This window comes from Perca fluviatilis, chromosome 2 (genome assembly GCF_010015445.1).
Source record: "Perca fluviatilis chromosome 2, GENO_Pfluv_1.0, whole genome shotgun sequence".
Lineage (NCBI taxonomy): Eukaryota > Metazoa > Chordata > Actinopteri > Perciformes > Percidae > Perca > Perca fluviatilis.
In genome coordinates, this window is record NC_053113.1 from 13,014,230 (window position 1) to 13,036,622 (window position 22,393).

Consider the following 22,393-nt stretch of genomic DNA (forward strand, 5'->3'; position numbering starts at 1 on the left):
CAAAGACGTTCTCAAACCCAGAGGCAGATAGAGAGAGATATGTAGCCTACAACAAAGTATTTCATTCATCTGGACAGGTGAAAGGACTGCACAGAATGTAAGAACGCTTCCACAGACACAGCACATCTGCTGTTTTTCATGCAAAACATCTGTATGTGTGTTTCCATGTTTGTTATGTATGGTTAAGGGGATTTCTGGTGAAAAAAAAAGCTACTTAATGCAGACTTTTTTGCAAATGCGTATAACTTATGAAACATTGGTCAAAGGCAGACTACATCTACAACAGACTACAATTGGGCAAAATGGCCAGCATCCCGACTAAATTGCTTCCTAAAGTTTATTCAGAGTGTGTTGGTCAGAGAAGCATCATCGGCTCATTACAACTCGAATTATGTATCACCCATTTAAAGTATTTGCTTTTATAATTACCCTGAGAGGCTGGCAATGTTTTCCATTTTATAATGAAATAAATTTGTATATATGTCTTGTCTTTACATGTCTTGTGCACCCGATCGCGGTGCCAGACAAAATGTCAAAGGGTTCACAAAAAAACATTAGAAGCACTCTCCTCCCTCTTTTGTGTTTGTTTCAGTGATGAAATGTCTTCGAGGGGCCCATGGGAAAAACTGGATGGATGGAATTACTGGGATGTTATTATTCTCACATTACTATTTTGCAATTACATCCAAATGAGATAATGATTTCTACTGACACACTGACACACTGACACACACACACACACACACACACACACACACACACACACACACACACACACACACACACACACACACACACACACACACACACACACACACACACACACACAGGTGTAGTCAAATGTATTTTAGTGGGCATACTGTACTATGTAAATATATGGACCAGAATGGACATATGGGGTCTGGGTGTCCTCCCCCAGGGAAATTTTGAGCGTCAAAGACTTAATTTGCTGCATTCTGATTGACTTTAATGCACCAATTTACAGTGGAAATCCCTTTATTTAGCCTATGCGAAGGAAAACATAAGTGGTGACACTTAAACATAATAAGTGGTGGTGATGGCGCAGTGGATATGACACGTGCCTTTAGTGTGGGAGATCCAGGTTTGATTCCCACTGTGATACATCAACCAATGTGTCCCTGAGCAAGACACTTAACCCCTAGCTGCTCCAGAGGCGTGCGACCTCTGATCTATAGCAATTAAATAAAGTTGCTTTGGATAAAAGCGTCCGCTAAATAACATGTAATGTAAAAAACACAGATGGCAATTCAAAAATATAATGGAAAGTATACTGTTACGTGTCATTGCACATTTTTAAGTGGGTATATGGAAATCCTGGAGCTTTCTTAGGGGGTATACTGCGTATACTTGCGTATCATGTAGACTACACCACTGCACGCACACACACACACACCCACACACTCTCTCTATCTCTGATTGACAGGGACTGACTTGGCGTAGGCCTTCTCCAGCAGGGAGCTCCAGAACTCGTATTTTTCCGGGGAGTTGAGGTAGATCAGTTTGTTGTCCTGAGTCGGCAACCGGTCGTCTATCTTCACCTCCTCCCACTGACCGTACTGCCAGAACTGTAGAGAGAGAGAGAGAGAGAGAGAGAGAGAGAGAGAGAGAAAGAGTTATTTTGTCACAATACCAGTGGCCTGCTTTCAACAACTCCACAAACGTCATAAAAAGACATTTCCCAAAATCTGTGATTGTGCATGAAATGGTCATTTAGATGAAAGCAAACATAATATCAACACAAAAAAAGAAAGAGAGAATCATTTTGTGTGATTGTCTTTGAAACGTGTGCATCACACTACTACACTATTTGACAACATTCTGCACTATGCATATTTATTTATTTATTACTCTGTGTCACCTCCTACTGTGCAATATGCCATTTCTATTCATCCCCACCTTATCTCATCTGTATATCTGTATATATTTATTTTCATATTTTACCTATCTGTATATAATAAGGGTGTGTTTATAGTGTACATATTATTATTATTATTATTATTATTATTATTATTATTATTAGTATTACTCTTATTCTATTTCTTTTTGTATATTCTTCCTATGGCTATTTAATGAGTATATTTGTCTTATTCTGATGTGTGTGAATTTTTATGAGCGTGTTAGGCAGCGTTCAGATGTTTTACCCTGAAGACGAAGCATCCGTTGTATCCGTCTTGGAAGCTCTGTCCTGGAGGCATGACCTTCTTGAGCAGGGAGGGATCCATGGAGAGAGACGCGATAGCAGAAAGCAACCAGCAGTCACCTGAGGACAGGAGGTCGGAGAAGTGGGTCAGGTTATCAGCAGAGGAGGGTGGTTCATCCCTTAAAGCCTGCATCTCACCACAGATTGTCCCACACTGTTTATAAGGCCTGTTTGTCCTCCATATGCAGCTGCCTTTAGCCCAAATTTGATACAACTGGTGCGTCCTCTTTAGCACTCAGTTATATCTGATATCTAGCCTCATAATGTTGATATATTGCCCAGTCCTATCCAAAAGCAAACAAAAAAAGTCTACGCAAAAGCTCTGATCAAAAATGTAGTGGAGGGTCAACTCACCTGACCTCAGGCCTAATCTATATGACAAAAAATACCAATGTTGATTTGTTAAACTTCACAGATAATGCTTTTTACTCAACTGTCTTGTGGGCAAAGAGTCCCTTGTGCCTTGTGGACGCATCATGTCTGAACATACTGTATTGTGTAACGCTGCAGCAGCAGCTGTCGACTTACTGAGTTTCCCCTGGCGGATGTCCAGGCGCGTAGCTCCATCCACTACGAACTGAGGGCACGGACATATCTCCTGGAAACAGCAGGGGAGTAGGAAGGTTGACCAACAGGAGGAGGAGGAGCAAGAGGAATCGAAAGAGAAGAAATGAGAGAGAGGATCGAGAGGAAAACAGTCAATTGATGATAAATGAAACGTGTCTGAGCAGCAGCACCAAAGGGAGCGGCAGCTCATTATTTAAGATCAGCTATAAGAGCAATGTGGCATAAACTTGGCAAAACATCTGTTTAATCTTCAAACATCTTGTTTGAAGGAGTACTCAGGACCTGTGCCAGACTGCCAGTAGGCTACATTCATTTAAAATGAGTTGCAGTTGGTGCTAAGTGGAGTGGAGTTGAAAGATAGCCTACTTTACGGCTTTATTATCGAGTTAATATGCGTGTGTGTTCGTGTCGGCCGCTGTCCATTTCCTAAGGTTCTGAAATGCAAAACATTTTTGACTACTTTTTTTTTTTAAAGGGCGTGCGCCCGTGAGCACCCACGGACGAAAACATAAATCGGCGCCTATGACTCAGGATTATGGTATAGCCTACTTTATGGGGGGGGTTAACTATTGTTTAATTAGTAATCAATGAGTTGTGAAAATGGTCAGCAGTGTGATCAATTCACAGATATTCACGAACTGATCATGTTTAATGATGTATTAATATAGGATCTCCCAGTCTGTTCTCTATGAATTCATCATTATCTAGTAAATTAGGAATTATTTGGGAAGTACTTGTTAAGGATTCAACAATTATCAAGGAGTTCCTGATTCGTTCCTTGCTCGTTTTTTTAAATAAGTAATCCATAACTAATCTTTATATCATTTGATCAGGAGTTACTCATTAACTAATGGTTCACTAGCAGTTAGTTCCTCATTGCATCTACCTTATTGTAAAGTGCTGCTGAGGAGTTTGTTTTGGGGAAAGTAAAAGAAATCAATTCAGTATACAGTTCTGCAATAAACGCAACCTTTGCGAAGCTTGAGTGGTTTTATTTTTGTTGGGACTGTGTGTGTCAGAGACAGTGGTGGAAGAAGTATTCCGATCCTTTACTCAAGTAAAAGTACTAATACCACACCGTTAAAGTACTCCACTACAGGTTAAAGTCCTGCATTCAAAACCTTACTTAAAGGTCCAGTGTGTAACATGTCTAGTTGTTCATTCTCAAAATCTGTGTTGCCCGTTCACAAATTTTTCCTTTTTCATGAATATTTACCACCACCATCAATTCCAAGTATTCCTTTTTGGCTTGAAATTTTACGTTTGCATTCGCATGAACTGACGCTGACAGGTAGACGCTCCATATTCATGCTCCATCTTGAAATACGTTAGCCGGTAAGGGACATACAGGACAAACTGCTCCGCCTTCCACGTTTTCGTTGTCGCATGATAAACTCACAGGTGCTGCTAACGCTGCTAACTGGTATCGTAGCTTCCCGGCTCCGGCAACTTTGAAGAAGGAAACATGGAGGACCACATGTATTCAAAATCCAAATTTCAGGAACAGGAGACTTCTTCTTCTTCGCCCAGAAAAAGACAAAGGATGTTGAAAAGCGCAAGAGACTGGCGTCATCAGAAAAAAAGAGTGAACATTGGAGCTGCCTTCCAAAGATGGAAAGACCTGATGAAGGAAAAGGGGATCGAACAAGACGCCGAACGGCTACTGTAGCTGTAATACCTACTTTGAACTGCGTGGTGCGAGAGAGTTGATTGCGATATATGACCTCAACGCTAGACGGGAGAAATTCCTACACATTGGACCTTTAAGTATAAGTATTATCAGAAAGAAGTACTCAAAGTAAAAGTACTCATTGTGCAGTAAAATGTAAGTATCATCAGGAAAATGTACTTAAAGTATTAAAAGTAAAAGTACTCGATGCAGAAAAATCCTCACATATTAGAAAGTGTAAAGGATCCAAACAGTTGTGTGTTTAATGGTCTAATCATCTCAGCTGGACTTAGGCCGTTATATTGTTGGCTAGTTTCAATTATAATAAAACATTGTATTTTATACACTTCATGTGTTTTATGTGCAAAAAACTCTTAATTTGTAAAGTAACTAGTAACTAAAGCTGTCAGATTAATGTAGTGGAGTAAAAAGTACAATATTTCTTTCTGAAATGTAGTCGAGTAGAATTAGAAAGTGACATGACTCAAGTAAAGTACCTCAAATTTGTACTTAAGTACAGTACTTAAGTAAATGTACTTAGTTACATTCCCACCACTGGTCAGAGACACTGTTAGGTTGCATGATTATACTGTGCTGTAAAGCACTATTGCACAGTCTGGATACTAATACTGTAAAACATTTTTGTTGGAGCCATAATAAGTCTATTGGTATTTATTCATTTCATTGTAAAAAACAAACAAGATGATTTGCATTTACTTTATTTTTCTATTTCATTTCACAGGAATCTGGAGAGATAACTTCAAATAATTACTAGAATACAGCAACCTCCAGTCCTCCTCCTAATTAGGTCACCTTCGCAGGAGTAGGGTTGGGCATCGTTTGGATTTTAACAATTCTGATTCCGATTCTTCCTTTGGATTCCGGTTCTTATCGATTCTCGATTCCGATTCTTTGAGGGGTGGAGTTGAAATGGGTCACATGCCTATATTTTCACAAATAAGAATCGTAAAATACGTAACGTAAACTAATTAAACGTAAAATAAAGCCACACTAGAGCGCCGCTTACTGTGCTCCACGGCTGCAACACAACAAGCGCCTGGCCGCTACGGAAACCAAAACATGCGTGTATTAAATTGGGAAGCGATGATTGGATTAGAAACCAAATACTCTAAATGATTCCAAACGATTCCAATAAAGAAACTATTCTACTGATTGTACATTGTCAAATCGACCAAAATGACGGCACAGAACACACCGAACAGACTCGAGTCACCGACCGACTGTCCGACGGACGATTATCGGCTTGGTGTGTCTCAGGCTTAAGAGAACAGTTTAGTGACCGTAGCGTACACAGTGTGATCATTTATTAGTAAACGTTTAAGTTTCTGTTGAGAGTCAACCAAAGTCAACGTAATAAATCTTGCATTATTTGAACGAAACGTAAGGATCTCCGCAAGTGCTTATTTAGGCTACCATACGAGTCACAATCCTCCTCAAAAAGGCGACTAAGGGAAATAAGATGAGTGAAGGAGTCGCCACAACAATTTTACTGCTCTTACCAGAATAAACTATATTTTGGCTCAGTGGCCTAAAAGCTGCCAAAACTGCCAATTGCCTTCTACGATGCACCGAGTGTAACCTTAATGACTTTGATTGTGCCACCACTCCAGAGAGGAGTAGCTTTCAGCTCACGTAGAGATGTCTGTTTGATATGTCACATATTTACTCAACAAAGGTCCCGTGTACTTACACCACCAGGTTTTATCTTATCCAGACTGTTAGAAGACAATACACATTTAGGCCTACGTACTCAAGTACTGTACTGATTATAGTAGTAACCTAGTAAGTAGTAGGGGTGAGAATCACCAGAGGCCTCACGATATGATATCATCACAATACAATATTATTGCGATTTTAAAGATATTGCAATATTCTGCGATATATTGCAATTTCTTACCTTTTTTCCAACTTCAAATTTTTCCCAATTTCAAATGATGTCCCAAAAGAAAATTTTGTCAACATCTGTTTTATCTAAAAAGATACATTTCTCTGTTTGTTCATCTCACTTCAATTTTATTGCAGCAAAATGGGATTGTCAAGCAGACAAACTGACCAACACATATATCATAAAAGACCGATACTTGGCTTCTGTGTATCGATACAGTATTGCGATATTATGCTGCTGTATCGATTTTTTCCCCCACCCCTACTAAGTAGCATGAAAGTGAAATACTCAGTAAAGTACAAGTACCGCGAACTTATGCTTTATGTACAGTACTTGAGTTAATACACTAAGTTACTTTCCACCACGGTCTAACTTTACTCAGTGGTGGTAAGAAGTATTCAGATCCTTTACTTAAGTAAAGCTAGAAATACCACATGGTGGAAATAGTCCAAGTAAAAGTCCTGCATTCAAAATGTTACTTAAGTAAAAGTACATACATATATTATCAGGTAAATTAAATTTGAAGTACTCATTATGCATAGTGGCTCATTTCAATGTGTTTTATTATTTTTATTATTATAGAATATTTTATTATTCGGTTTTTATCTCTAACGAATACACGTAAGAGCATTTTAATTTTGTTCTTCTTCAATATAGAGACAATATCAAATACTTTGTACACTACTGGGCACCTGGCCTACTGCGTCATATCATATTAATGCTGTTTCAATATCAATGCATCAGCATGTCTATCAGTTGCATGTAAATAAGTAGGCCTAGGTAGTGCCAATGTACCTGTAGGCTACATTTTGTTACCTAAAACTTTGAGTCTACTTTGAATCCACCACAACGGAGGATTTAGTTTACATCTTTTCTTTACCGGTGGTCGTTTCCACTTGACCTCGGACGGCATCTCCAGCTCTCCCACAGGGAAGTGATAGTCCACGAAGAGTCCGTCCCGGCCGGTCGTGTGGACGTCCCCGCTCTTCGCAGGCTCGTCCCGGGTCATGAGGTCCGCCAGCCAGCGGCGGGACTGAGAGCCGAACAGCTCGTCGGAGCACACCGAGTCCACATCATCGTCCTCCGGCGGAGGGAGGGAGACATCAGACGAAACGCTCCGCGACTTTCTCATGTTAGAAATCGGTTAGGTGCTCTACTCAACACACTCTGAACCGAGTTAGCTTCCGACTTCTAACTTGTTTTACTTTATAAGAAGACAACAAATCCACAGACGCCACGCCCTGTAGGGAAGCTACACGGGACAGGTAGGAGCTCACCTGCGCGAAAGGTGTGGCTGGTGCTGCTGAGTTTACTGCAGTTTGTGGCACTGCCACAGTTTGTATAGTTTAGTTCAGGTGTCTGGAACGTTTTTTTAGGCCAAGGACCCCTTAGCTTAAAGAAAGACGGAGCAGGGATACATATTTTAGGCTACATGTTTTATCAAATTGAGTTGCATTTTAAACTGGGCCTACATAATGTGTAGGACAGCCTAAAGCCTTTATACATACCTTTTTTATGGTGCACTACGTATAATAAATAATAATTATTGACATATTCATATATATTTATACATTAAGTGTGAATGTTAAACATGCATGTAGCACTGTGAATCTGTATCTGGAGCTATCTGTGGATACCACCAGCTACCTTAGTGGCTACATTAACTACAGGCTAGTAAGCCTGTCATTACTATTGTGTACATTAAATTCATAATTGAATTAATTAAATGAAATACGTTGGCCGTATGTTTATGTATATTTTCAGACATATTTGAACTTTTGAAAACAAAAACTAAAAGATAAAATGATCACTTGGTGCCCAAGTACTGTACTTAAGTACAATTCTGAGGTACTGGTACCTTACTTGAGTATTTCCATTTTCTGCTACTTCGTACTTTCGTTTGATAACTTTTTTTCAACCTATTGATTTTTTTGTTAGTTACTTTGCAGATTCAGATAAATAGGCTATACAATATAACCAAAAAATAAATCATGCAGAAGCGTTACAGTGATGAACACATTCATGCATCAATAATTAGAATCCAGATATACTGTATAATATACACTCACCTAAAGGATTATTAGGAACACCCTACTAATACTGTGTTTGACCCTATCCTCTCAATATGGGCCAACATTTATAAAGAATGCTTCCAGTGCCTTGTTGAATCAATGACACAGAGAATTAAGGCAGTTCTGAAGGCGAAAGGGATCCGCCACACCATTACACCACCACTACCACCAGTCTGCCCAGTGGCCCAAAGTTGATCTTCTATCAGCTTGAATCACTCGGCCCATTCTCCTCTGACCTCTAGCATCAACAAGGCATTTTTGCCCCCCAGGACTGCAGCATCCTGGATGTTTTTCCTTTTTCAGACCATTCTTTGTAAACCCTAGAAATGGTTGTGTGTGAGAATCCCAGTAACTGAGCAGATTGGGAAATACTCAGACCAGCCCGTCTGCCACCAACAACCACGCCACGCTCAGAGTATCTTAGATCACCTTTCTTTCCCATTCTGACATTCAGTTTGGAGTTCAGGAGATTGTCTAGACCTGGACCACACCCCTAAATGCATTGAAGCAGCTGCCATGTGATTGGTTGATTAGATAATTTCATTAACGTGAAATTTAAAAAGATGTTCCTAATAATCCTTTAGGTGAGTGTATAATATTCTGAAATGGGCCATTCTGCGTAAAGAGTACTTTTATTTTTGGAACTTTGTATTTAGATGCTGACACGTTTGCACTTTAACATCAAGGACCAGTGTATATGATTTAGGCCCGGTTTAAAAAAAAAATTAAAAAATGATTATTTATTTTTTGGGGGCATTTTCTGCCTTTATTTTGACAGCACAGCTGAAGACATGAAAGGGGGACGACATGCAGCAAAGGGCTGCAGGTTGGAGTCGAACCTAGGCCTGCTGCATCAAGGAGTAAACCTCTATATATGGGCGCCCGCTCTACCAACTGAGCTATACGTGCACACAGATTTAGGTGTGTAGATTCAGTGTGCCTTGTTTATGCCATGTTTCTACAGTAGCCCAGAAAGGACAAATCAAACACTGAATCTAGAGGGTCTTCAGGCTTTTTTAACATTGCCTGACGGCCACCATAAGTTCTCCTTCACACCTGGAAAAGGCTATTCAGTTGGCTGTAATCAGCAACCTCACTGTGATATACCACGAAATCCAATACACAACTTTACTTTTTTTGTCACTATTTTACAGTGTGGTATTGCTACTTTTATTTTAGAACAAGATCTAAGTACTTCTTCCAACACCTGACCTTCTAACCAGGGGTTACCAAAAGCTTTTTGTGTAAAAGGACCTTAACATCAAATGTTTTTTATTGCAAGGATCAACGGCCAATTTCTGAGAATTTAAGCAATAGTTCAACACCTAAACTTAAAGTCTAAGCAGCGGCTTTAAGCCCGGTGCCCTGATTCATGTCAGGTTTTTATTTGGCTTCATAACCTACACCCTGATATAATTTGGATAAACAAGGAAGTGAAAGGATTTCTGGAAGAAGCAGGCAAACATTTCCACTGAAAGGAGTTAACATGATAAAGCAACAGATGTGAAGGATGTAAGAATGTTTAAAAGAGCAGCAAACACAGACACCGGCTGTAAATGATAAATTATTTTTATTGAGAAAAGAGTGATTATGAATACAAATGACCTGGTTGAATCTGTCTTGCTTAATGTGTGTGTATGTGTATATATGTGTGTGTGTGTGTTTGCATCACTGAGATGTGGCCATGATGCTGGATACACCTGAGAAAAGACAAAACAGCGAGAGATGAAAACAGAGAAAGAAGTCACTCGTCAACATAGAAACAAACAACTCACTCAATGTGAATTTTGAGACGTGCCGATTCATCCTGCTCATCTGTATGAAATATGACTGGATTAAATCCAGGGGAGTGTTATGATCTCTTTAATCTACTTCCACAACTAAGTGGAGACATGGATTTTGCGATGTAGTATTGGAAAATGCACATCACAATGGTCTATCGTCATTGCAATCTTCCTACTGTGAACTTTTGCACATGCCTAGCTAATTTAGCAATTCCCTGCACAAACTATACAGTACGTACATTTTAAAACGAGATATATTGTACATGTATTCTATAGTATTTTTTTCACATTTTTTATGTAGATTTTTCTTTTCTATAACTGAGTTTCTTGACTTTTGCAGACAGTAATTGTTTTTAGTTTCTCTTACTGTGTTTATAGTCTTACTGTGTTTGGCATTTTACACAAATGTAAAATGCCAAAGATATTCATTTTGGAATGACATGAAACCTCAGATTTGAAAATTGTTGTTGTTCGGACAGACCTGCCCAGACTGCTAAAAAAAAAAATCCTAAAAAAAGGAAACACTGTTGTGTGACTGCAAAATAGAGCTGTGGAAATACAGCATACACTTAAACTGATACAGATTTACTTATGTAAAATACATTAAGCTGCTGCCCCCATCCACAGCAGTGCATTGCTTATCTTCCCTGTCGGTACTCCTCTCTGCTCCTCCAAACCGCCATCTACTGTAGCTAACATGCTGACTACGGAGAAGTAGCTCATACAGCCACACTTCAAAAGATCCCAACCATCCCTTAAATGCAGAAGAAGACTAGAAGTGCAGTCAACCGACAGGAAAGATTGCAACTTGCAGCATTAACAATCAGACAAGAGGAGTCAGACACCCAAAATGTTAATTTCCTTATCAAGTGCAGCGTTACGTGATACATACGTTATAAACGGGTTCACCTAAAGAGCCGGCACAAGGCCATTTGAACATACTGGAGTTTGAGTCACCTAATTTGATTGAATTTCAAGTCGATTATCCTCATTTGTCTTTTATCGGAGCGGCAGCACTCACTCTCAAAGTCGATCTTCTCCACGATGTTCTTGGGCTTGACGCTCTCCTCCTGGTTGAAGATGAAGATTTGTCCCTCCTGGTTCTCCGTCCAGCCGTACTTGTTCATCCACACCTTCACCTGTGTGTCTGGACAAACGGAGGGAGACAACGGGCTTGAAGCTGGAAAGTTAAGTCAGGTTTGTCACCGCGGCATTGTATTGTCTAAAGATGGGCAGCGGGCCTGTATATTTCCAGACTTCTTACCCAGCGGGTCTCCCAGCATCTCAGCCAGTAACCGGTGCTCGATGGTCTGGTAGGTGATGCCCACGACGTGGCAGATGACTGAAGAGGAAGATGATTTCAACGACAGTCAATGGTGATCATGTTTAAACAAGTTTAATATGCATGGTTCCAGTACGGCTACGCTTGTTCCCTGTTGTTTTTCACAGACTGGTTATATTTACGGAAAGGAACTTAACGTCCACCGTGGTGAGTCAGAAGAGGATACTCACACTTGCGTACGGAATCCTCGAAACCAGTAATGCCGTCGATGAGCTCTCGGTTCTCCTCAAGACTCGTCTGTCAGGAAGACGAGGAAGAGGACATGATGAAATGACACAGAGAGAACAAAGTCTTTCGCAAGTTTGGAAAAGAGGATGAGAACAAAAACTTCTCAGAAGGACAGAGATGTCAGGAGAAAGGTATTTAATAATGGATTAGTCAGCAATGACACTGTGTGTGTGTGTGTGTGTGTGTGTGTGTGTGTGTGTGTGTGTGTGTGTGTGTGTGTGTGTGTGTGTGTGTGCGTACCCAGAAGCTCTGGAAGTGGCACGTCTCCAGCAGGTTCCCCAGGTAGAGGATCTGTCTGATGGGACGCTCCTCTTGCTGCGACACAGTAGTCAAGGAAATGCACCACGATCCAAAGACAGAGCCTGCCTAAACCCCCCCCCCCTCACTAGTGACTTAATTAATTTACTTGTGAGTTAATACTTTTCCCGTTTTAACTTTTTGAATTCCCCTTCAAAACACAAGACAAAAAAAGAAGAGTGTACTTGCAAAATAATTGTTTTTCTCAACGACATTGTTTTTTGTAATCGGAAGAGAGCTGAAATCGTAATTAAAAATTTGATCAATTGCACAGCCCTACTACACATAGGGATACACTTTTCCATTTTACCTACTGGGGTTCCACTGACAGCACATAATAAAGTTGACACACAGGTATAAACCTAAAGTTGGAGTCTCAATGTGCTTAAATACACAAACAAACGAAACACTGGGCATCTTTGCCAGAAAGATCCATCTCTACCCAACAGCCCCTGTTCCCTGTGATCATCAGTAGGGCTGAAACGATTCCTCGAATAACTCGATCACAAAAAATCCTCGATGCAAAATGGCTGCCTCGAAGCTTCATTAAATCAACGTTACCAACGTTGTATCGCTGACGGACGGTGTTTCCGCATGGAACATTATTACTGTCGCACAGACGCGGCTCAGTCTGCTGCTGGCGACACTGTCTATGTGCCAGAGCGTAAATAGCGAGGGGCTAAGAGAAGAGACAGGCTGGAGAAAACGACAGAAAGTGTCCAAAGTTTGGAATCAGTTCAAACGTAATTAAAACGAAAACTCTGTCCAGTGTGTCTACTGCAAAATCAAACTAGCTTACCACGATAATAGCACGACGTCAATGCTTTAGCATCTCAACAGAAAACACTGAGTCTAACTTAATCATCCATTCCACGAAGAGGACCGACTAAAGTAAATAACAGTCGTATGGACGATGAAACTACACCAAACGCAACAACTACCAAAATCAAAGACAAGAAAATAGGTAGTGGTGACCACGATCTGATCTAAAGAGCTGACGCGTTGAGTCTCTCTCTCTCTCTCTCTCTCTCTCTCTCTCTCTCTCTCTCTCTCTCTCTCCTAGCATAAGTGTAACAGAGCTGTGTGAGATTATAATCAAATATATAAATGAAAATAGGTTGAGTATAACTAATATTTACATATAGGCCTACTGTATATACAGATCAGTCTCAGGTTGAAACTTTTACTTCTGTTTGTGTATGTTTAATGTATGCCTTAGTTTGAGGTTGATATTTGGAAAAAAAATCTTTAAAAACAATGTAATATGGCACTTAAAAGCACTTAATATGTTTAGTTTTTTGAGAGATGATATTATAAGCAATGTAGGCAATACAAATGTTGCTTTTTTTTCCCTAGTTTTGGTTGTTTAAAAAACGCAACAAAAAAAATTGTCCGATTAATCGATCGATAAAGTGCTGATTAATCGATTACAAAAAGAATTGATAGCTGCAGCCCTAATCATCAGTTTTGTGTCAACTTGCACTTCACAGCTCAACGATATCGGCCTGTGTCGTACAGTACAGACTGTCAGGGAGGCCGTAAAATGTGCAACATATTAGTAAACGGAAGCTGCAACAGTCAGATGACATGAGATAGATGAAACCGCACCAAAAGGATACGTGTGTTTGGTCGATCATACACTTGCAGAGAGTGAAGTCGGTGTGTGGCAGGTTGGTCAGAGCCTTCAGCAGAATCTGGGAGGTCACCGGAGTCTGGAAGTAGGCTGGGTTGAACTGGTACCTGCAGAGGTAAAGATGTATTTACAATCACTTGACATACTTTGTGAAGCACTTTATTTTTCCGGTCTTAGGTGGACATGTAACATTGATCTTGTTAAATGTGACTATCAGTTTTTGCTATTTTCGCTAACCAGTGAATGATGAAGGCATGTTGGGTGGGTGAAATTAGAAAGCTAACGTTAGCTAACGAGTAGCAGCCTGTAGGGAGACTCATTCATTTGCAGAGAGAATGGCTGACAGCCCGGGAGAGGCACTGTCTGGTTAACACCAGTTTTTAGCAGCGACTGTCCTTCCTTTGCCGTACCTGAAGCTGCTGCATTTTGGCTGCTGTCTGTAGATTCCTTCATGCACAACTCGTATTCTTTCAGCGGCGATGTTGTGTATTGCTTAGGGTCCAATTGTTTAGGCAATGTTGTGTATTGTTTAGGGTCCTATTGTTTAGGCGATGTGTATTGTTTAGGGTCCTATTGTTTAGGCGATGTTGTGTATTGTTAAGGCCACCACGAGACAAATCGCCATTGCAAATTGAACATGTAGCTGGACTTGAATGGCCTTCTTTAGACTGAAAGTACTGCCAAGCAACACTTTTTCTTCTCACGAGTTCCATGTCCACTTTCTCACAGCCTACTGCATTGAACGCTCCACCTACGTAAACACCTTCCTGTAACCAACGGCGCCGTCATTACGTCGACCAGCGTAGCGCGCATAGTGCAAGCGTAGGGTTCGGTGGGAAAAAAAATTCTAAGGTTCTGCAGAAACCGAGCCACGTCAAAAAGCCCAATATTCTGCCGAATCCGAATCCTGGATTCGGTGCATCCCTAAAAACAAGAGAAACCAGCTAAACACAAACAACTTCATTGTTAATACAACTAAAACACATTTGCACAAGGAAAAGCAACCAACATAGTAAGTAGAAAACTAATTATTCTTTTCTGATTAAACAAACTGTCCTGTGTCAGCTAACACCGTTTGCCTGTATTTGAATGGCGGCTGATGGAACTCACAGCTTCAGGACAGCCAGGTTGGCCTCCAGGTCGTAGGCGTTTTCTTTAGCTTGTGTCTCCACGTAGCGCTCCAACGTAGGAAGGTTTTCTGGGTTGTACCTGTGGGGAGAAACAAGACCATTACCTATTAATCAAGTAGGGATGAATCAGTGTTTCTGTGCTGTGGATATACACACTCCACACTGCAGGGCAGACATTTGCAGCACCTTTTAATTAAGCGTATTTGGAATGACAAAAAAAAAAGTAATTAAGCAGCAGTTCTGAGAAACAAATGTTTTGGCTTCATATCTTTGACAACAAGAATCAGCTTGTTTAAGGTGATGTCAGCTTCAAATGGCAGCTTTCAAAAACATCGGGGTGAATGAATTATCTTCATCTAAATTAGAAGATAAGTCTTTTATTTGTTTTTCTGACACCATGAAAAGTTTTAAAAGCTTTTTAGAAATATGTGGTTCTCACAGGACCACAACATTACAAATAGGGGTGGGGGGTGGGGGGGAATCGATACAGCATAGTATCGCAATATTTTCCGTGGCAATACTGTATCGATACACAGACGTCAAGTATCAATGTTTTATTATATACGTGTCGGTCGGTTTGTCTGCTTGACAATCCCATCTTGCAGCAATCAAAGTGAAGTGAGATGAACAAACAGAGAAATGTATCTTCTGAGATAAAAGAGATGTTGACAAAGTTTTCTTTTGGAGACATGATTTGAAATTTGGAAAAGTTTGAAGTTGGAAAAAAGGTAATAAATTGCAATATATCGCAGAATATTGCAATATTTTTAAAATCGCAATAATATTGTATCGTGAGGATATCGTATTGGCAGGCCTCTGGGATTCCCACCCGTAGTTACAAACATACGATGATCTTATAGACCATGAAGCATGGATGTAGATTAAACTACCTAACAGTATATAAAGGAGCACAACCTTAAACATCTACAGCAGTAAAATGCAACATAAACATGAACGCAGCAGGAATATTAATCCAGAAACATCAGATATAACAGGGAAACACTGACAGGGACCATTTTACTGCACAAAGAGTACTCTTACAGTTTACCTTTATGTACAATTTGACTTCTTCCACCACTGTTTAAAATGGTTTAATGGGGAAAATGTTGGCAGGTCACTCGAGAACCGCTAGCTAACGTTAGCTGCTGTTCCAATCTGCTCTTCCAGGTATAACGTGATTTTACTTTGACATACATAATGCAGTGTTTACATTGACATCAGACCGGCAAAAGTAACGACTACAGAACTTTAAGAATCGCGCATCAAGCGCCTTTGAATGGGCTCACACTGACATCTCAACAAACGCTAGCTTAAAAACATTAGCCGACAGGCTAAGCTATCGTTAGCTTATCTCGCCAGGTTATCAATTCGTTAAGAGCTCCATCCGTACCTGTCGATTCCTCGCAGGAGTTTACCCACGTTCGCCCTCATCTGCTCGAAAGACGTCGACATTTGGTCCAAACTTTTACAGAAAACTTTAGAGGGAAAAACCGAATTAAATCCGCACGTGGGCCGCGGAGTAGAAAAGGTACCGGAGCGGAGGGAGAAAAGGGTCGGACCGGAAAGAGCGACGCACAGACGCACAGCCTCACCGGAAGGTTGGAAGGTACACACGACAGTTGTGGTGGACGGGATCGGACACGAGGGGGCACTGGCCCACCAATATAGCCTAAGTGCTCCCCTAGCCAAGGTAGTTATTGTCTGTTTCTTTCTTTCTTTATTTTTTTTATTTAGTAAAGAACATAGGTACATCGTCAGTATGTACATATACAAATAGTCAATACCAGAGGTGCATATACAGAGAAAAATATATGTAGAAAATTAATAAAAAAGTAGAAAAGAAAAGTGTAGTACATATTAAGTCAAATGTATCACCGGTACATGAGACATTTTTCAAACACACTTCCAGTCTTAAATGCCTTCTTATTTTTAACGTCTCTTATAGTGTTGCCGTATTGGTGCAGTTCTTGAAAGAAGTGTTCAAAGCTTGGTTTGGAGTCCGCACATTTCTTCTCGTGCATGTGGAATTTTCCCAATAACAAGATTAATTGAACAATATAAACAACATCATTGTCCATCTCATTGCCTTCAAAACAAATAAAAATATCTTTATCTTTAAATTGAATTGATTGCAGTGTTGCGTCTTATAATATGTTGATTGTTTCTTCTTCTAGTTCACAGAAAGTACAAGTATATTCGTAATTGTCTGTTTCTAAACATAAACTAGTTCTTCTTCTTCTTCTTCTTCTTCTTCTTCTTCTTCTTCTTCTTCTTCTTCTTCTTCTTCTTCTTTGGGGTTTTACCATAGACAGTATATAAACTGGACCACCAGATCCCGTTGCTCTGGACGGAGACCAGTGAAGGATATTAGAAGCACTTTTCCGGTGATGGCTGAGCGTTACTGCGCAGCCTCCAACTCAGCAAGATGACGTAGATGTGACGTGAGCAACCTGTCTGAAAGTTGTAAGTCTTCTGGTAGCTGTGCCAAGAGAAATCTCAATCATTCCCAATCTTACAGAGAAGGAGAGCGTAGATATGTAAGGAGATAACATGGGCACAGGCTAATTATTGCTAACTAAAATGCTAGTTAACATTAGTAATTAAACTTAAACAGCTAATGTAAGTCAAAACTGCCTGCGAGCTTCTCCTGTACTATACGGTAATTCCTCTACTATGCGACAGTAAGTCGCGTGGTTATGACACAATCGTTAACCTATTTGTACGTGAGGTACAAGGTAGGGCTGTGCTCGATTGAAGAAATTCTTAGTCGACTAACACTCATTCAGTTGTATCGACTAATCAATTAGTTGATTTAATCGACAGATCTGTAAATCTTAGTTTCTCCGCAAAGAGTCATGCAAAAGCACCACTTTAATTATTGTGTTTATCAGAGATGTGCTCGTACATTTCTTGGAAATAAGTCATTCAGCATGAAAAAAGCATCAAACATGACTAATCGACTAAAGAAATCTAAGTTGACTAAGACCAAAACGACCGTATTTCTAAAAAAACAAAATTCTCTGAGTAGATCTTGTCTTTGGCGGTCATAATTTCTACAGGAAATCAAAACATGTTGCGCTGTCTCAAGTTCCTGACATGAACACAAGCCACTCCTGTGTTTTCCTAAAATAAATAAAGTGCTGTTCAAAAACGTGTGACCAATGCTCATTCTAGAAATAATAACCTCTTCCTTACGTTTAACCTCCCTTCTTTTACAAACATTAACTGAGTCAGTTACCTTACTGGATATTGATTTACCTTACTAGATTTGTTTTCTTGCTCACAGATCTGTTGCCATTTTAAAATTGTTCCCTGCCACACAATACTTTTACCCTCCGCCTTAGAAAGATTTATGTTGACATCTATGGTTTCCTTTTGAGCAGCTTCCGTGGCCAATTTACCAGCCTTTTCATTTGTTGCAATACCTACATGAGCTGGGACCCATTCAAATGATATTTCTACCCCTCTCCTTTTCACATCTCTAATTGCCAGAAGAATATCATATAAAAGGTCTTGTCGATTATTTGATGACCCTTTCCCAATACTATTGATAGCTGACACAGAGTCACTACATATCAACACTTTATGGTTCTGAATCTGCTCAGTCCATTGCACTGCCATCAGGATTGCATATAACTCCACTGTGAACACACTTAGGACATTTGAGGTTCTCTTACAAGTTTGGGCATTCCACCTCTGAACAACAAAAGCTGCTCCTGTAGCACCTGTTTCTTGATCCTTTGAATCAGTAAAAATTATTATGTGTTCCTGATATCTTTCTAGTAAATGACACTGGAATTCATACACCAAATCTGATTCAGAATTTTCTGACTTAATCCCAAGTATCTCTAAATCAGTCTTTGGGACCTCCAATTGCCATAAAGGAACTGATGGCCACAGTACTCCTGGACAAAAGTTCTTGTCATGTATAGCCATTTCCTGTGCCAATGTCTCCACTGTCCATCCAAAACTTGGAAGTCTTGCCACCTCTCTCTCCCAGCTTGCCTGAATTGTTATTTCAATGGGTGATCACACCTTTGACCCATCAAGTTGACCCAATAATTAGCCTGAAGCTGCTGTCTTCACAAACAGAGTGGCATTTCTCCTTGTTTCTACCTGCAAGGAACACACTGGAGAAGATCGCATAGCTCCTGTAGATATTCTCAGCGCCTTAGCTTGGACTATATCTAATCCAGCTAAAACTGACTTGGCTGCCGATCCATAAACCAAACACTTATATTAAATTCTGGCTCTAATTAAATATACATACATTTGCTTCAAAGATGCTACCTCTGCTCCCCATTCTGTTCCAGCAAGACATCTCATTACATTCATTACCCTTTTACATTTGTCTACTACTTTTGAAACATGCTCCCTCCATGTAAGTCTTGTGTCAAAAACACACCAAGAAATTTAAAACTTTTAACCCTTTCCAAATTCCTACCATACAACTCCAGTTTTATGCTTTCAACTATTTTCTTCATAGTAAAAAACATAGCCTTAGTCTTCTCAATAGAAAATCTAAACCCCCATTTCCTTCCCCAATCCTCCATTAGGGTTAGAGCTTCCTGCACCTTCTTCAGGGTATTATCCCCCTTTTCCATAAGCAACCATCGTCTGCAAATAGTGACTTTCCAATTCCTGACTGAACATTAGAAAAGACATAATTAATCGTTATGTTGAACAGCAATGGACTAATAACACTTGTGGTGTCCCATTTTCTACCAAACACCTTCTAGATGTTTCTGTCCCTATTTTCACCTCAATACTTCTATTATTTAAAAAGTCCATTACCCAGTTAAACATATTTCCCCCAATTCCTAGCATATCCATTTTGATTAAAAGACCCTTTACCCATAGCATATCATATGCTTCTTCCACGTCTATCTGTGCTTTTCTTATTTCATCCTCAAGACATATGATTGAATCAATAGTACTTCTCCCCTTTCTAAAGCCACTCTGATAACTATCCATCAATCCCCTTTCTTCAATAAAGTGCAATAGCCTTCCATTCACCAACCTTTCCATTAACTTACCTGTAGTAGCCTAAATGCAGCTAACTGATAAATGATTTTAATTGATGTGTTAAATGGTAATTTTCATTGTTCATTTATTTTGAGGAAATTAGGGGTAATATTTTTAGTTAATATTTACAGTAATGCAAGGAATTGTTTAATTATCTAAAATGTTCGTGGATAATTCAGAGTGCATTTATATTACATTGGTGATATTTTGGAAATATTGCATTGTTACTTTTAACCGTATACACCTTTAATTACATTGAATACCTCGGCGTGAAGTCGAAGTAAAGTAAGAAAAAAGGGGTTATCCGAGTGGTCAGTCAGGCACGGATAGAGTGGAGCCTCACAGTTTTTTGACCTTCTCTTTCTATTTTTCCCTTTTGCCGTTAATAATCATTTTTATTTTTTGTACTACTGCTGTACTGAAGTTTATGTTGCTAACCGAGTAAACGGATATATTTTTTCTACGAGTGGTTTTGTGGATTTATTGATGTGGATTCGGAGGCAAAGGGAGTGGACAAAGCGTCAAGCTAGGGCTTTACTCAGTGGAAAACTACATTACCTAAGTGAGCAGTTAAAGCTATTGGCCTATAATTTGCTGGATTACTAGCATATTTTCCCAGTTTTCTTATTGGAACAATAACTGCCTCCTTTCATTCTGCAGGAATCTTTCCTTCCTCCCAGACTTTTTTAAATACCCAGGGGCCCAAAGTGTCACAGGCCCACCTGGCCTTCACCTGCAAAATGTCACCCAAAGAAACACAAAATGACCTCAAACAGACACAAAATTACCACAAATAACAAAAAATAGAGAAAAGCATCACAAGCCTGTGTCACTTTTGCTCCTAGGAAAGATGGTGAAGCGTTTGCATGTCTGTGCCCAGGGGCCCATTGTCTCATAATCAGCCTGTGGTCAGCAATGCAGAGAAATGACACAGCGGTGGAGAGAAAATGCTGCAACAAACAGCCACAGATGTACATGTCAACACCTGTGGCGGCATGGAGGCATACATTTTGCAGGAGGGAGTCCTGCGTCTGGCAAAGATCTGAAATGACTTACATATAGGTATATAGGTATAGCTGACCTTCCAGATACAGGGCAAGACGACAATTTTATCAGGCGGCATTCAGGCAGTTTGTTGCATGGCAGCGCGGGACTCTGGGTAAAGGTCAGTGTGGTCATACAAAGCTGCTGTCTGGTCAATTTGTGACCGATATCTAGATCCTAATGGACAATATAGCTGCTGTACCCTTGGTAAATGGAAATAGTTTGATTGCTGTACAATATACACTACTGGTCAAAAGTTTTAGAACACCCCAATTGTTCTAGTTTTTTATTGAAATTTTAGCAGTTCAAGTCCAATGAATAGCTTGGTGGTACAAAGCTACAGTACAAAGGTAAGTGGTGAACTGCCTGAGGTTAAGAAAAAGTAAGGTTACCCAAAACTGAAAAATAATGTACATTTCAGAATTTTACAAAAAGGCCTTTTTCAGGGAACAAGAAATGGGTTAACAACGTAAAGCTGTTCTGCAGCAATGGAGGTTGATCAAGCTTTGAAAGTTGGTGCTACCAATTCCCACAGGTGTTCCAACCTGTCTGGATTACTTACCACCCCCTCTGTTTGTATAAAAGTATTGTTGGAACACCCTGTGGTACCGTACCCTCGTGAGCATTATATGAACAGTATTGTACTGCAGAAAGTAGTGTGTTGCTATAAAAATGGTGGCAAAAAGGCAATTAACAACGGAAGAGAGACTGACCATCATAACACTTAAGAATGTTGGTCTTTTCTACAGAGAAATTGCGAAGAAAGTCAAGGTGTCAGTATTCTTCACCATCAAAAGGCACTTAGAAACTGGGGGAAACTCTGACAGGAAGAGGTCTGGCAGACCCAAAGCCACAACAGAATCTGAAGACAAGTTTCTGAGAGTCAACAGCTTGCATGATAGGCGGCTCACAGGACAACAGCTTCAAGCCCAGCTTAATAGTGGTCGTAATAAGCAAGTCTCAGTTTCAACTGTAAAGAGAAGACTTTGAGTCCATAGTGTCAGGATCAATCCCTGTGCAATAACCCTGTAACACCAAGCATCCACCTTTCAAGTAAATAATATATTTTATAATGATAAACAGACTGTATACATGTAAATATCTGTCAAATATATACTATCATATCCACTTAGCTCAGATATATAAGCAACCTTTATTGTCGTGGTTATGGACATTTCTGTTGGGATTGTTTATATTTCTGTTCCCTGTTCTATTTTGATTTAGAGTTTTCTGTCTTGTCTCGTCTAGTCTGATTGTCCGGCCCCACCCTGATGTATTTCACCTGTTGTATCACTTGTCCCTCATTTGCTCGTTACCTCATGTATTTAGCCTCTGTGTTCCCTTTGTCTCTTGTCAGCTTGTTTGTGTGCTTGCCCCGTCAGTTTGTGTGTGTTTGTGTTGATTCCTGTCGTGTCTCCCAGTGTCAGCTCTTGTCGGTTTCTGGGCTTCCTGTTATTCCTGTTTTTGTACTCCCT

At 40.0% G+C, this 22,393-nt stretch overlaps 2 protein-coding genes across 3 annotated transcripts in view; both read right to left on the minus strand.

Annotated features, from left to right (window-relative positions):
• zgc:85932 (uncharacterized protein LOC405875 homolog) overlaps positions 1–7,633 on the minus strand; it is a 32,066-nt gene extending 24,433 nt beyond the window's left edge. Inside the window, exons 1-4 of the mRNA XM_039792533.1 lie at positions 7,244–7,633; positions 2,750–2,819; positions 2,163–2,281; positions 1,453–1,586 (exon numbers count right to left, since the gene is read on the minus strand). Of these exons, the coding sequence (XP_039648467.1) occupies positions 1,453–1,586; positions 2,163–2,281; positions 2,750–2,819; positions 7,244–7,495 (575 nt within the window). The 5' untranslated portion in view covers positions 7,496–7,633. The remainder of the gene's footprint in view (positions 1–1,452; positions 1,587–2,162; positions 2,282–2,749; positions 2,820–7,243) is intronic.
• Positions 7,634–9,986: 2,353 nt separating this feature from the next.
• Positions 9,987–16,416, minus strand: eif3k (eukaryotic translation initiation factor 3, subunit K). Of its 2 annotated transcripts, none has more exons than XM_039823210.1 (8): positions 16,240–16,416; positions 14,830–14,928; positions 13,706–13,826; positions 12,030–12,104; positions 11,732–11,798; positions 11,484–11,561; positions 11,241–11,366; positions 9,987–10,135 (listed from the first exon to the last, which is right to left on the minus strand). In XM_039823210.1, the coding sequence occupies exons 1-8, from the start codon at positions 16,299–16,301 to the stop codon at positions 10,104–10,106; spliced, it is 660 nt and encodes a 219-aa protein (XP_039679144.1). In that variant the 5' UTR covers positions 16,302–16,416; the 3' UTR covers positions 9,987–10,103. The 2 variants fall into 2 exon arrangements, with proteins under 2 accessions (XP_039679144.1, XP_039679136.1); XM_039823202.1 differs by having other exon boundaries at positions 12,030–12,107.
• Between the last annotated feature and the right edge of the window lie 5,977 nt (positions 16,417–22,393).